The 16,791-nt window shown below is 33.6% G+C and overlaps 1 protein-coding gene across 28 annotated transcripts in view; it reads left to right on the forward strand.

The window, feature by feature from the left end:
• The window catches only part of ZDHHC21 (zinc finger DHHC-type palmitoyltransferase 21), a 132,166-nt gene that overhangs the window by 31,819 nt on the left and 83,556 nt on the right, over positions 1-16,791 (forward strand). For all 28 annotated transcript variants that reach the window (XR_010148756.1, XR_010148754.1, XR_001720669.4 and 25 more), the window contains one exon: positions 15,379-15,495. Coding sequence is in view for 19 of the 28 variants with exons in the window: in XM_063787973.1 (XP_063644043.1) it covers positions 15,379-15,495 (117 nt within the window). In the remaining 9 variants the exon portion in view is untranslated. The remainder of the gene's footprint in view (positions 1-15,378; positions 15,496-16,791) is intronic.

A 16,791-nucleotide genomic window follows, 5' to 3' on the forward strand; every position in this document is an offset into this window, starting at 1 on the left:
TTGGTGCTTTTTCTAGTACTCTTTATGTCTGAGCCTCCTCTAGGCTTATTTTTTCTGCTTTTAGTGCAAGTCTGTTGGAACAAATTCTCTCAATGTTGGTTCCCTGAAGATGCTTTTATTTCTCCTTCATTTTTGAAGGATTTATTGTTTGGCACAGAATTGTAGATTGGTGGTTACTTTCGTTCAGTTTTTAAAAGATGTTATTCCATTGTCTTATGGTTTCCATCATTTCTGTTGTAAAGTCAGTTGTTGGTCTTACTGTTACTCCAGTGAAATATGTTTTTCTTTCGCTGTTTTTATGATTTCTTTTGGTCTTTGTATTTTAGCAATTATTCTGTGATTCTATGATGTGCTTTGGTATTGTTTTCTTTGCACTTTTTTCTGTTGGAGAGTTTATGTAACTTTGAATCTGTGGCCTGATGTCATTCTTAAGTTTTGGAAATTTCTTGGCCTTTATCACTTCGAATATTACCTCTGCTCAATTTTTTCTCCTGCAGTTCTGGGATTCTACTTACATGTACGTGAAGTCTCATTGTGCTGCATATGTTCTGAATTTATTTCTTAACTTTCCTTTTTTATTCCCCCTCTGTGCTTCATTCTGGATATTTCCTATTAATTTATCCTCTGGTTTACTAATCACCTCTTCTGCCATGTCTAACCTACCCTTAAATCCTTCTAATGAGTTCTTAATTCAGTTATTATATTTTTCACTTTTAGAATTTCCATTTGATACTTTCTTTCATTGATAATTTCTGTGGTGAAATCATCTATTTTGTCATTTGTTTTTTTAAACGTGTTAATCACAGTTTTTAATGTCTGTGTTTGATAACTTTAACTTTGAGATCCCCTTGTGGGTCCGTTTCTGTTGACTCTTTTTTCTTCTCAATTTCCAGATATTTGGCCCTGTCTTCTGACATGTATAAGTTAGAATACTGAGCATTTTGCATGACAAATTGTAGAAAATGTGATTGTATTCTTTCCTCAGATTTGATTTACTCTTTTTTTTTTTGATAGGATATAAGAGAAGGCTCATTTTTATCCAATCAGGGGTTTGTATAACAAGAATTTCTAATGCTAAATAACAGAACATTGGTCTTAATATAGTAGTTTTTGGAAAGATGCCATTTATTGCATTTATTGGTATTTTGTAAGGAATCTTGATTGCTAGATTTGTTTTTGTGAAAGACTAGTTTCAATTTGCCTTTATTCCAATAGTATAGTCCTTCAGGGTCTCAGCTGAAAAACTGAGGTGTTTATTGTGGATTGTGCCCTACAGTTACTGTTTTCCTGGCCTTGGAGATTTTGCAGGATGTTCTGAGTCTCCGGTTCTACTTGACTTTTCATTCAGTACTGAATGTGAATTGACAGGTACTTTCAGATAAAAAGCAGTGCAGAATATATGGCTCACCTTAACGCCTGTCTACTTTCTCTGAGATTTTGGCCTCTTAAGTTCTGGGGAGTTTGGCTACTTGCCAGTATCTTTAAACAGCTGTGTATTTATTAATTAATTGGATTTTATCTGGCTTTTAATAGTGTTTTTGGTGTGAGCGTTGGTCTCATACAAACTGTTTCCTCATAGGTGTCAATGGCAATAGCATTTTGTTTAAAAAAATTTCTTCCCAGGTGGTTTTAATCATTGCTGCCTAATTGCATAACTCCAGGAGGCAACACTCACATCATAGTCTATGTAAACGATATCCTGTGGAGTTGTGCAGTGCAAAACTTCTGTGGCCATAAGGTCTGAGAAGTGCTGTAGTGTAGGGAATGAGGCTCATGGTGGACTTCATAGGTGAGATAGAGATTAACCAAATGGGGAGATGAAGGAGGTCATTGCTGGGCAAAAAAAAAACAACAAAAGCCTTGAGGCTGTAACTGGAATAATTGGTTTTAAGGGCAAATCTTTAGTAAAATTCCAGCAGTATAACAAACTTCTCTAAAGGTAAATAATAAAATAATGTTCTTACTTCAGCAGTTCTTTTGTAAATTACATTTATTGTGTTTTTCATAAAGGTAGAAAAAAATTACCAATAATTTCAGAACGAAAGTCACCATTATTACCATTGACATTTAAAAAAATAATGTTTTATGGTGGAATATTCTTCAAAAAATACTGCCTCATCAGTGTTTTTTGCAAGTCTTTTCCTGTGTTTCTTTCATTTTTCTCTAAAACAAGCAAAAATCTGTATCCAGCTGTTGATTATGTGTATAAAACTATGTGTGAATAAAGACAGTATCAGGAACTTCATCTTATTATACTTTCTATTATTCAGGATATGGAATAAGATCCCCAAAGGTCCCTAACTATCTTTGGATATTGCATTAATGATTATTATACATATTTTTTGTGGGAGTAATGATGCAGTTAAAGCATGCGGTGGACTTTGACCCTGTGTTCTTCTGTCAGCCAGACTGAAGCGAAAGCTGTAGTCTGCATTTTCTTTCTACCCTTTCACGTAGATAGGTGGCAGCATAGTATCTTTTCTAGCCCATCTTTAAATTCCAAAGCTGAATGGAATTGCCTGGGTCAGAAGAGAAAGTGTTAACTTTCTTGTTTTTCTTTTCTTGTTTTTTAAGGCGAAAGTGAAAATTAAACAACAACAACAAAAAAAATGAGTTGCACTTTGACCATTGATGTAATGGCACTTAACCTGTATTCAGTAGAAAACTGGTATGTTGTATGTTATGCTCATGGTAAAGACAGTTGAGAGAAAGCAGGTTGTTCACAAATTCTGGGAAATGAACAGATTGGGAGCCTGATTTTCTTCCATTTCTCTCTTCTCCTCGCCTTCTGTTTTCAGGAGAGCTCTTTCTGAGCTGGATTATTTTAATTTCTTTTCAAGTGCCCCATTGTTTTTTATAGTAACTTAATGCTTTTTAGATTTCTTCTTAATCTTTACTTTTAAAATATTCTTTTATCACGAACGTTCAAAGATTTATATGTTTTTACCATGTGAAGTTTTGAGGAAATACTTGAATTTATCTTTTGTTGAGGAAATAAGGACTAAGATATGCAGGAAATAAGGAATTTATAGTTTATCATGAATCAATGCCCAAATTTAGGATTTATTTTTTAAGCTATAGATATTGATTTATATTCTGAGTCTTACACTAAAAAAAGGCCTGTGAACCTAAAAAGAATTAGTATTTACTATCTTTATCAGAAATAGTAACTTAAAAAATCCCCAAATTCTCAGTGTAAAAAATGCATGTCTAGAAAAATTGCAGAAACTTGAGTAATAGTTTTGTTTTCTAAATAAATGGAGATAAATTAAACATTTTTTGTTAGAATCACTAAATCAATAAAGATTATAAACTTTGAGATGTTTGGAGAAGTTTTTCAGATGTTAGACATTAAATTAGTTTGCATCGTTTGCATTTATCATTCCAGTATAATGTTGAATTTTACTTAAAACCCCTCTCGAAAGTAATGTTTGACTTTAAATATTTATTGGCATGAAAATCATTGTCTAGGTTCTAAAACCTGTAGATTGGGTAATGATTTGGCATTTAAGTGAATAAAATAGATGGATATTGAAGAAAATGAACTTTCATTTTTTACCAAGGTCCATATTTGACTATTTCACTGTTACTTTAAATGCTTATAAGCAGATGCCTAGTCATTTGGTATATTATCAAACTCTATTTCATTTTATTGGATACTGGTTATTTACGAAAACTAGAAAATTACGGTTTTCAATTAAATATGAAGGAAAGTACCACTGTATTTAAAGAGTATACCTTCTTAAATTTATTGTATGTTTATCCATGAATATTTTATTGGTAACATGTTTTCTTTTTATATTATTCTGGATTTGTGTGTTACTTGGATTAGTGGAAAATGTCTACTCATATGAAATATTTCTGAAGGGATAAATAGTATGGTTGCCATCTTACAGGTAAGGTAACTGAAATTCAGAGAAGTTCAATACCTTGTCCAATCACAAACTTGCCACTTGACAGAGGTGTGATTTGGGCCCATGTCCCTAAGTCATGTTCTTGCTATTATTAAATCCTATTCAAGCTCCCATTCAATACTACTTTTTGCATTTTTCCCCCAAGGAATTTTTTAGCAATATTATTGTAGGATTAAAAATATTAAATATATTTTAAAATACTAAACATCATAATATCTGCTCTTCAGAGAAAGCTCAGTGAACCTCCTGATTGATAGATTAATATTTTGCTGTTTTCATTGAGGCAGTCTATTATATCTTATAAAGGCATCGCAGTGGGTTAAAAATATTTTTTAAAATATGTACCTGCTGGAAATCAGCTGCAGGCAAAGTTTACTATTTCTCTACAAGAGAAAATACAAGCTTTTAAAAAAAATAATTTGTGGCTATTACTGTCAGAGATTATACTGCTAATCTTTGATGGTATGCCACTTTAATCTAAAATTATGTCCTTTAGCTTCTTTTTAGATGAAGTGGATTCTGATAATTTCTAATTGTTGTATACTTATTTTTATGTGAAGGGGAAGAGCATACTAACTGCGTGTAAGGCTATGAGAGCAGTGGGTGACAGAAGGGGAAGAGAGGAGAGAGAATTTCAATAAAGGAAATGCTGCCAAAATTCAGAAGAGGAAAATAAATAATGTTTAGCAGCCTAGCCAACTCTTCTGCTAGGAAGATACATTATTATTATTCCAATTGGCTGATATCTAATAGTGTTGCTAGGGATTTGATGTCAGAACTCTTCCTACAGAATTATTTGCCTAGCCTTTTGGCTAACAAAAAAAAGAAATAGCCAGGAGACTTGGCTGCAGGTAGCTTTGAATATTGGTAAATCTTTTCATAATTTATTTTAATCTTTTTGTATAATCTGTTTTAAAGTCGCCTGAGTACTTCTGCTATTTAAAAAAATATTGTAGCCTTAATAATAACTTTTATTTTCTTAATATCTAGAAGGTCATTTATTTTGTTCACTGAAGAATGGAAAAAAATTGCTAAAATACACATTCAGCTTTTTAGATTTTTGGAAAGAATAGCCAAGAGTCAAGAATAGCCAAGAGTATTGTGGAATTAAAATTGATATGAGATGAAAATTATTTTTAATGCTAATATAAAAGTAATTTGGCTTTTTTGTTCCTGTTTCCTGAGATGCTACTAGAGATATTCCTTAGTAACATTTTTTATTTTTTTTGCTTGAAAAGAATAATGTCAGATATAGTTTATATTTCTAAAGAAATAAGAATAATCTATTCTAACAATTGCCAATTCCATTTGTCAGTATATCTCTACGTTTTTAGTGAGAGATGGAACACAGAAACCTTATAATAAATCTTAATCATGTCCTACAATACCAGGTTGACTGAGTATATGTCCTCATTAAACATATTTCCATAGTCAGTTATAAATATTAATAGCATTTAACATAGAAAATTTAGCAGTTTTTATTTCTCTGTAAAACTGTTACAGTTACTGTGAATTTAAATGGTTAAAACCTGGCAGCAATTTTATTGTCTTACTCTTCTTTTACTTTTACCAAACACTGTAGCACTGCATTAATTGGTGAATGTAGTAAGGAAGTATGTTATCCTGTTCTCTTATTGGATTGCCCAAACTTTTCTAGAATTTTTACTGCTAAAATATGGTCAGGCAGACAAAATAATTTTTCTGGAATACTTCACCCTCAGCCATGAACCTGACAGTCAGATGCTAGTGAAATACGCTCTGTAAGACAGTTGCATACATATGATTACCAAAATTTAGTGGATAATTCTGAACACTCAGTGACAGCCATTAGGGAGGTATAAATAATTATTTGTTTCACTTTAGATATTAATTGCCATTAGGATGTAATAAGACTGAGAAAAGTACATTTTACCTGAGCGTTGGGTTGGGAAGTGGAGGGGTTTTATGTAGAATAAGCTTGTAACTTCTTTTCTTATGTTTTAGAATATAATAAACTTAAGCTAAGGGTCCTTCCAAAAAGGCTCATACCCATACAGGTATCATAGGATTTTATTTTAGGATTAAATTAAGATTGCTTATTTTAATGTGAGAGTATTTGCCTTATGAACCTACCCTCAGCATGTGAAGTTGGTTATTTAGTTATTTTGAAAATTCAAATCTGTATGCTTTAGATATCTCAGATGTGATCTAAGCTGTTTCTGTTATTTTTATTTTTTAATTTTATGATTTTTACTGTCTCCAGGTGTTTCTATTCTTTTAACAACAGAGAAAAACAAAATCCTTTACCAGTGGGTACAGTGGTTCTCAGTTGGGAGGAGGTTGACTTTCCCCCACAGAAAACATTTGGTAATGTCTGGAGATGTTTTTGGTTGTGGCAGCTAGGGGAGTGCTGCTGGCATCTAGTGGGTGGAGGCCAGGGAGTCTGCTGAATGTTCTGCAATGCACAAGAGAGTCCCCTGTAACAAAGCATTATCCAGCCGAGTGTCAGTAGTGCTGAGGTTGAGAAACTGTTCAGTAGGAGGAAGATCACAAAGAAAAAAAAATTTTTTACTTTTCAGAGTAGTCTTATAAAAACACAGAAAAGTACGTCTAAGCTGTGGTTTATAAATAAAAATTGCTTCAAACTCATTGATAGGAAAATTGTCATTTTATATATAAAATTTTATTTGTAAAACACAGTTTTTTATTTTAATAAATTGTGAGGAACATTTATTCAGTCATTCAGTACATATTATTGTCTATTCACTTCCCCTTCGTCTAGGCTCTAAAACAAAGTTCCTGTGTTTAAGGAGCTTACGTTCCAATTAGAGAAGACAGGCAATAAACAAATACATGGTAAACAATATGAGTATTATGACGTATAATAAAGCAGGGTACAGGGGTGGATATAGTCAAGGAAGACCTTTCTCTAGTGACGCTTGAACAGAGACCTGGAACTCAAGTAAGTCACTGTTGTTGACATTCTCAAGGAACAGTAAGGAGACCAGTGTATCTTGAGTGGAGTGAGTTAGGGACAGAGCAATAGGAGATGATGAGTTGAGAGTAGTAAGGGCTGTGATTGGACTGGAGACTTTATTAAGATGGTTAGTGGTTGGGACTTTGTAAGCTGTTGGAGGGTTTTGAGCCATTACACAATCTCATTTACATTTTAGTAAAAAAAACTTGATTGCTATGAAAAATAAAGGACAAGGATAATAGCAAGAAGACCAGCTACTAGGCTGCTAAAATACAGTCCAAATATGAAATGATTATTAGTAGTGGTAGAAGCGTTTACAAGTGGTCTATTATAGTTTGAAGAGCTAACAGAATTTGGTGATAATTTGAATGTGGGCTGTGAGATAGAATGCGAAACGTCAAGGATATTTCCAGGACTTCACCGCCCAAACAACTGGAAGAATGGAGATACCAGTTACCGAGAGGGGGAGCCTGACGTAAGAATAGTTTCTGGGAAGAAGTTAAAGATTTGGGTTTTACACATGTTTACTCTGCCTACTTAACTTCCAGGGACAGATGTTAATTAAGTAGCTAGATACAAAAATCTGGATTTCAATGGGGTGGTCTGAGCTAGATAAATAAATTTGGGAGCTTTCAGCATAAAGATGATATTTAAAGACATGGAAACTGACTGGAGATTTCCTAGAAGTAATTCGAAATAGAAAAGAAAAGAGTTCTGAAGACCAAACTAGGCACTCTTCAGTTTTTGAAGTTAGAAAGATGAAAGGTAACAAGAAAGGTGACTAAGACTGCAGCCAGTGAAACACGAGTAGAATGGTGGTGAGAGAGGGTCAAGAAACGTGGTGGTAAATTGAAAGAGAAATTATCATGATGGACTGTGGAATATAAACAAGTAGGGAGTTGAATATATTCTGGAAAGCCAATGACATGGTGGTTGGGCCAAGGAATTGGAGCTCCCGTTGGGGTTGAGAATTTGTTAGCATTGATAGTCAACAGGGAGTTAGCTCAAAAGAAAGCATGTGGTATTCATAAGGTGACATACTTGAAATTGTAATTCTGTTATGAGTTACAGTTCTTAGAAATGATAAGGTATAGTATATAGTCTTAGAATTTGAATTGAGATTAGGATATAAGTTTATAGGAAGATATGAGCTGAAGGAATTCACAGATCAAGTATTTAATTATTTGTTAGATCATAAATAGCCAAATCTGACTCTTCTTTTCATTTAGCTTGCATTAAGAGGTGGTGCCCCCCACTGCCTAGTTTTGTAACATTTAAAAATTTTTAAATGATACAGTTCTAAAAGATTATGAGATAGGAGTATAGGAATATTATTAATATTTCATGAGAGTGACCCTCTCCTCCTCTGCTGGTTTATGTGTAAGGACATAAGTATGTTTATGTACATGTTGCCTATGTGTTTCTTTTTCTGTGTTTATTGCTGCTATTATACATGTGAAACAGTCCTTGTAGATACTTTTCTCTGTCTCTTCACATGTTGAGGGAAGAGACAGTTCTTTGTCCAATTTTCTTTGTTTTCATTCATTCATTTCATAAATATTTGTTGAGCTGGAGCTGATTCTACATTCCAGGCACTCATCATTGAACAAGACAGGCAAAAGTCCCCATCTTCAAGAAACTTGCATACTGCTAAGTGAGACAAAACAACAAATAAATAGATATATATCAGATGGAGATAAATACTATGAAAAAAATAAAATACACCAAGGAAATAGGGAATACTGGGATTTTCTGTAATTTGGTCAAGGAAAAGTTCTCTGATAAGGCGATATTTAAGTAGAAACCTGAAGAAAGTGAGGGGAGTATGCATGTGGTTGTCTGGGGAGTTTTCTGGGAAGAACAAATGCAGCAGTCCTGATTTGAAAGTTCGCTAGCTATGTCTGAGAAATAGCAAGGAGGTCAGTGTAGTTGGAGGTGAGCCAGGAAGAAAGTGGTAGATGAGATCAGAGAGGTGGTCTGACTCTTCCTCTCCTTTTTTCCTGTCTCTCACATCCTTTTCTGTGTCTTATTTGACAAATTTTTGTCTCTGTTTTTTATAGGCCATTTATAACTAACTTTTATGTTTTATATGTATTTTAAGAGTTTGGTTTTCTAAAATTAATAAAAGTATTTTTATATTCTGTATTTCACTGTCACAACTTTTTGTACCTTTTATATTGTAAAATGTGATACACATATGAAGGAGTGCATAAAAATAAAAACAGTTAAGTGAATCATCCTGATGTTTCTTTTGGGCAACATTTGGAAGATTTATCCTTTTTGTTACTTTAGATACAGTTTATTTTAATTGTTGTGAATCCTCATCATATTTTATTTAATATAAAGCCATTTATTCGTTCTGTTGATGGACATTTACTTTGTTTCTAGTTTTTGGAGGTTATAAATAATGCTGTTGTAAGCAGCCTTGTTTATTCCTCCCGCTGTACATGTGCATGTGTTTCACTTAGATGTATAGCTAGAAGTGCTGGTGTTCAAAGGTTAATTGGTATGTTCCTTTAGATAGTGTTAAACACTTTTCCAAAATAGTTGCACCCATTTAAACTCCTACCAGTAGAGTATATGAATTCTGATTGCCTCATATCCTTACTAATACTTAAATCTTCTTAACATTAGCCATTTGGTATGTATGAGCAGTACTTCATTGTGTTTTAATTTACATTTCTCTGATGACTAATGATACTGAACCCCTTTTCATATATTTACTGATTATATGACTGGCCTATTTGGCAAAGTGTGCCTATTTAAGTATTTTTCCCATTTGACTTTTTCTTGGTAATTGTAGGGCGTTTTAGATTAGTCCTTTTTTTGGAATGTGTTGTAAACATCTTCCACTCTTTGGTTTATCTTTTCACTCTCTTAATGGCATTTTTTGGTAAGCAGAGGTTTTAAATTTTAATGTACTCCACCTTATCAACCGTTTCATTTTTGAGTAGTGTTTTTTGGGTTCAGTTTATAAAATATTTTTTATCCTTTCTAAAACCAATGTAATTCTCCTTTATTATCATCTAGGTACTATATTTTTCTGTCTTTCCCATTTCTACCTGGAATTGAATTTTGTGATTCTCATGAGATAGAAGTCAGGGTTTCAGTTTTTTCATAGATGAATAGTCAATTGATTTAGCACCATTTATTGAAAAGATAATTCTTTCCCCTCCACTCTGTAGTGCCATCTTTCTCATAATCATGATTCATATGTGTGTGTGTCTGTTTCTGTTTCTTTTCTAGTCAGTTGATCTATTTGTCTCTCCTTGTGGAGAGACAATACCACACTGTCATTACAACTATGGTTTTATAAGAAATATTATCTAGTAGAACAGTAGTTTTTAACCTTTTTTTTAATTCCCATTTTCCTCCTATGGAAATTTTCTCCTCTCACCACCCCTGTGAAGTTAAATACTAAGAAAAAAGATTTTGTCAGATAAGATTGTGTAGAGCCACAAACCATAGTGATAGCTAAGACTTTTTTTCTCCCTCTAAGAACCAGTTTTCTCCCACTTGGGAGCAAAACTTGCCCTGTCGAGAATACATGCAGTAGAACCGACTTTCCTACCTTGCTCTGTTTATATGAGCCTCATGGTATTCTTTGTGTTTGTTTTTTCCTATGAAATAAAGAAACAGCTTAGCAATTTCTACAGACTAAAGCAAAGTAAATATATATGTGTATGTGTGTGTGTGTAAATATATATATGTGTGTGTGTGTATATATATATGTATATATATATGAACTCCCACCCGTTGTATATAGTATGTAATGTGGTTATATATAAGCAACCTGACCAAATTGAGTTTATCCTAGGAATGAAAGGTGGTTTTTGCACTAGAAAATAAGTCAGTATATTTTATCACATTAACAGATTAGAAAAAAAATTCAAATAGAGCATCTCAGTGTATGAAGACAAAGATAAAATTCAGGATTCATTCAGGTTACACACTCTTAGTAAACTAGAACTTAGGAGAACTTTCATAATCAGATAAATGGTCTTTCTTCCCGACCTCCTTAAAAAAAAAACACAAAATCAACCAACTATAGCATGCTAAGATGAAATGTTGACTTCTTCCCTCCAGGTTGGAGACAAGGCATTGATGCCCCCACTATCACCATTATTATTATTAAACATACTACTAGAAATTCTAGCCAATGCAGTAAGACAAGAGAAAGAAAGAAAAGGTACAACTGCTGAAGGAAATAAAACTGTCATTACACATAGATGATGTAATTGTATAAATGATTTATCTATAGATTCTTTTGGGTTTTTAAGAAAGTATAAAAAATGTGACTATGAAACAATATTTTTAAAAATCTATTTTTATATGCCCACAAACCTTTAGACAATGAAATTAATAGCAAATGCCATTTATAATAGAATCAAAAAACAGGAAATTACTGAATTAAATCTGACAAAGTGCAAGTCCTTTAGAAGAAACTTAACGAAAGGTAATGGAGAGAATATATTATACGTGAATGTATGCATGAGTATGTGTTGTAACTTGAAAATGTAACTTTAAAATTTTTATGCAAATACAAATTATCTGGAATAATCAAGACATTCTTGCAAAAGAATAAGATGGGATGACATGGCCTACCAGGTATTGAGACTTATTACAAAGCCATAATAACTAAGACATTTGTCACTGTTGCAGGGATAAACAAACCAAGGGAACAAGAGTAGAGAGCCCATGCATGTATGGATACTTGATCTCAGGTCACTGAAGAAATGACAGCTTTTTAGATAAGTCATTCTGGAACAGTTGAATATTCATATACAAAAAGTAAATTCAGATTCCTGTCTTTCACTGTGCACAAAAAAATTAAATAATAATTCTATGTGAATTAGTGACCTAAATGTGAAAGGCAAAACTTAACAAAGCTTTTAAAAGGCTTTACAAGATAATATAGGAGAATGCCATTATTACTTCAGCATCAGGAAAGATTTCTCAAATAGGATATAAAAAGCACTAAAGGAAAAGATTGATACATTGGACTACTTAAAATTAAGACTTTAGTTTATAAAAAGGTGCCATCAAGAGAGTGAATATAGGGTAGTTTCAGAGCAGGAGAAGATATTTGCAATGTGCAACTGAAACATAGCAATATCCAAAATGTATGAAGAAGGAGTTAGTAACCTTTACCTTTAGGGTAGGGGTGAGGGAGAGCCAGCAATGGGGAAGGAATACACAGGAGGCTCTACTTGATTTCAGATGTTCTAATTCTTGAGAGGATACTGTTACTTTTCTTCTTCTTCTTTATATATATATATTTTTTGAGACAGAGTCTCACTCTATTGCCCAGGCTGGAGTGCAGTGGCACGATCTCGGCTCACTGCAACCTCCACCTCCCAGGTTCACGTGATCCTCCTGCCTCAGCCCCGCCTAGTAGCTGTGATTACAGGCACGCAGCACCGTGCCCTGCTATTTTATTTTTATTTTTATTTTTTAGTAGAGACGGGGTTTCGCCTGTTGGCCAGGCTAGTCTCGAACTCCTGACCTCAGGTGATCCACCCACCTTGGCCTCCCAAAGTGCTGGGATTACAGGCGTGAGCCGCCATGCCCGGCCCAGTGTTACTTCTCTTTAAACTGAACACATGTGTTTTATGAATTTATCTGTATATGAGCACATTTCTTAACAAAAATGGAAGACATGTAAACAATAAAGAAATACATTTATTGATTATATTAGTTTGCTAGGCCTGCCTTAAGAAAATACAACAAAGTGCGTGGCTTAAACAACAGAAATTCATTTTCTCACATTCTGTAGGCTACAACTCCAAGATCAGGGTGTCAGCAGGTTAGTTTTCTCCTGACGCCTCTGTCTTTGGCTTGCAGATAACCACCTTCTCTCTGTCCCCACATGGTGTTTCCTCTGGGAGCATCCATGGTGTCTCTCAGTGTGTCCAAATTTCCTCTTCTTATAAGGGAACCAGTCGGATTGGGTTAGTGCCCACCCTAAGGGCCTCATTTTATTTTAGTCACTGCTTTAAAGGCTTTGTCTCCAACTACAGTCACATTCTAAGGTACAGGGGTTAGGGCTTCAACATAGGAATTTTGGGGGACCTAATTGAGCCCATAACACTGATTATGTAGTAAAGATCTCGGATGGCAAATGGGTTCCTGTGATTTGGATAAAAATTTTTAAGCCAATTTTTGGATTCAAAAAGTGTTAAATCTAAAAAAAATCTAAGACAGAAGTAAAGATGTACTCTAGAGAACAGTGTTAAGTGACTCAAAATATGGATTTAGTGCTGATGATGTTAATTATGCATGTGTGAACTTGGAATACAGTTGTTTTTTTGAAAATGTAAAAGTGATAAAAAGCAATTTCTAGATTAAAGTTTTTTTACTACTGTATTTTACATAAATACTTTAAATATAAATGTATAACCAAATGAATAAATGTAATATTATAAGTAGATCTTTTAGTCTCATCTCCATCCTTGACATTTATAAATTGTAGTTGGCCAAAAATTATTTTAAAATCTTTTCACTGGGAGTAGAGTGGATGGATTTTATTTGGTCATAGATGGTAATTTTAGTACAGTAAGCTCTGCTATAATGCAATATGTGCATTCCTAAAAATCACTTCACTGTGTAAAACCGTGCATTAAAACCACAGGGCTTACCACTCCGAAACTTTGTCTGTGACACTTAAAAGGATAGGAATATAATAAAAACAACAGCACTCTTTTATATAAATATTAAGTGATTAAGAAATACATAAATACTATGATAAACATGGCACTTTACCTTGAGAAAGACCTGAAGTTTTCTTATGGAAGTGAGCATCAGGAGGGTTGCAGAATGTAAATTATTGTGAAGTGATGGAAGGGAGGGTCTGTGAAATTGGAGGGAGAGTTGTAATACTAGATGTGGGTGGGTGTGGCTCATAGCATGGAAGAGAAACTGAGGTGGCTGGTAGATGTTTGACGGGTGACTGTGTTTTGTGTATTTCTACATATTTTCGTTCATCTGGGTACAATTTTTTGTGTTCATCTGGGATTTTTTCACAGATAAAAGTATGCATAAGAATGATTGCCATGGTCAAACTTGTTTAATGTATCAATTATGTTAGAACAAATTTGTGTTTTTAAATAGTGTTAGTGCAGAATTTACTTAATTTTTTATGTCATCCACAGGCCCATCATTTTGGTTTTATATGTTTTATAGGGATTCTATATTGGGTTCTTTTTACTGAAGTTTTGAAATGATTGCCTAATATTTACCTGCTACATAACGTTTTAAGTGTCTTGCTGAATTCTAAGTTTTTCCAGGCTAGTGAATAAGTAATGTGGATGTGAAATCAGATTTTTGCTTGAGTCTGGTGGTGACTCAATATAATACACACAGAAAAGTATCAGTTCTTTTGTTTCAAGCAAGCATACTATCTCTGGTGGCCTTCCTATTTTTGAAGTTGCTGTTAGGATACTTTAATCCTTAACATGAATCAGTATAAAAGAAAGCATGTGGGTGGTTGTGTTTGGGTGTCCTTTCCATCCACTTGGTGCTTTTATTTTCTGTGGTTGTTTTATTCCACAGCTTAGCAACAGCAGATTTCCAGGAGAAGTCTTAGTTCTTCATCTCTCTCTCCTTCCTCTGGTCTGGTTGGTTGGTAACAGTGAGAGTAAATGAAATGCTTTTTGTTTTTCTGTCTTCCCACCACAGTGTCTTTGGTTTACTTTTAGGACCCTCATTTTCAATCTCTGAGCCAGAAGACCTGCCTTTAAATCACAGCATTTCAATTCCTCCCTCCTATCTAGGCATTCCTTTATGTTTCTACAGTACTCTGCATGCATCCCTGTTATAAAATGTATCACATTGTTTTGGAATTTTCCAAAGTTGGGCTGTCTTTCTAAATAAACTGTACTTCTTGAGGCCATGGACCATATTTTTATCATTTATACATTTCTATTACATAACACAATGCTTGGCAATGGTGGTTGGGTGACTGAATGAAGTAGGCTTGAAGAGAGCTGTACTTATGATCCTATTATATATGATTTCTCTTCATTTTGTCCACGTTAATGATTTCTAGATATCTTGGTCACTTGAACTTTAATAATATGAATCATGCTGTGTATTCAAACTTTTTAGCAGAGAAATAATAAAATTCCTTTTGTAAACCAAAGATTGTACAACCGTCTGTGTTTTTTGTTTTGGGTTTGTTTTTCTTTTCTTTCTTTCTTTTTTTTTTTTTTTTGCCCAAAATAGGTTCAAAAAACAAACAAGGCTAACTTGCACCTAAGATTGAGGAGTTTTGATGCAGTAGAGTAGTAAACTCCTGTATTTTCCAGCTTGCTATTGTAAATTAAAATACCTATTTTTGAAATTTTAAAATATTTATACATTGATTTCAATAGAAGTATAAAAGAGGGAGAGGTAGTTCTTTTAAGATAATAAGGAAGTTGTGTTATGGCTCAATTCTTGATTATTATTGCGACTGTAAGCAATATAAGCAACTCTGAATGGTTTTTAAGACTTTCTTTTTCTTTTTAGGACCTCTTTGTTTTTAGACATGAATTGGCCATAATGAGACTAGCAGCCTTTATGGGCATTACTATGTTAGTTGGAATAACTGGACTCTTTTACACTCAACTAATTGGCATCATCACAGTAAGTATATTTTTAATGTAAAGTAACATTTATGAATATATTACCTAATTATGAATGTAATTCTCAAAAGTTATAGGAAGTTTAGAAATCAAAGGAGAAAATTACCCATGCTTTTTAATACTTTCATGTGCCTATGTAATTTTAAAGTAGTTATAATCAAGTACAAAGTACACACAATTTTGTATCCTGTTTTTAAAAGCTAACAAATACAATGTTTTTATGTGACTATAGACATCATGTTTGTAGTTTTTTATTGATACACAGTATCTTACATATTTATGGGGTACATATGAGTATCTGTTACATGCATATAATATATAATGATCAAATCAGAGTATTTGGGGTCTCCATCACCTTGAGTATTTATCATTTCTATATATTAGGAACATTTCAAGTCCTCTCTGCTAGTTACTTTAAAATATACATTGCTGCTGACTGTAGTCACCCTACTGTGCTACTGAGCATTATAACTTATTTCTTCTGTGTGTTTATAACCATTAACCACACTCTCTTCGTCCCCCGCTCCACCCGTGCACCCTTTCCAGCCTCTTGTATCTCTCATTCAATTCTTGACCTCCATGAGATCAGCTTTTTTGGCTCCCACATATGAGTGAGAAAATACGATATTTGTCTTTCTGTGCCTGGTTTGTTTCACTTAACATAATGACCTCCAGTTCCATCCATGTTGCTGCAAATGACAGAATTTCATTCTTTTTATGGCTCATAGTATTATTCCATTGTGTATATATACCAGATTTTTAAAATTCATTCATCTGTTGATAGACCCTTAGGTTGATTTCCTATCCTTGCTCTTGTGAATAGTGCTGTGATAAACGTGCAAGTGCAGGTATCCCTTTGATATACTGATTGTTTTTTTTCCTTTGGATAAATAACCAATAGTGAATTGCTGGATCTTATGGTAGTTCTATTTTTAGTTTTTTAAGAATTCTCAGTATTCTTTTCCTTAGTGATTATGCTAATTTACATTCCCACCAACAGTGTACAAGAGTTCCCTTTTCTCTGCATGTTTGCCAGCATCTGTTACTTTTTGTCCTTTTAATAAAAGCCGTTCTAAGATGATATGTTATTGTGGTTTTGACTTGCATTTCCCTGTTGATTAATGATGGTACTTTTCATATACCTGTTGGCTATTTGCATATCTTCTTTTGAGATATGCATATTCATGTCCTATGCCCACTTTTTAATGGTACCTTTTTTTTTTTAATTGTTGAGTTCCTTGTATATTCTGGGTAGTGTCCCTTGTCAAGCAAAAAGTTCAAGTGTTTTCTCTCATTC

This window comes from Pan troglodytes, chromosome 11, assembly GCF_028858775.2.
Source record: "Pan troglodytes isolate AG18354 chromosome 11, NHGRI_mPanTro3-v2.0_pri, whole genome shotgun sequence".
Classification (NCBI taxonomy): Eukaryota; Metazoa; Chordata; class Mammalia; order Primates; family Hominidae; genus Pan; species Pan troglodytes.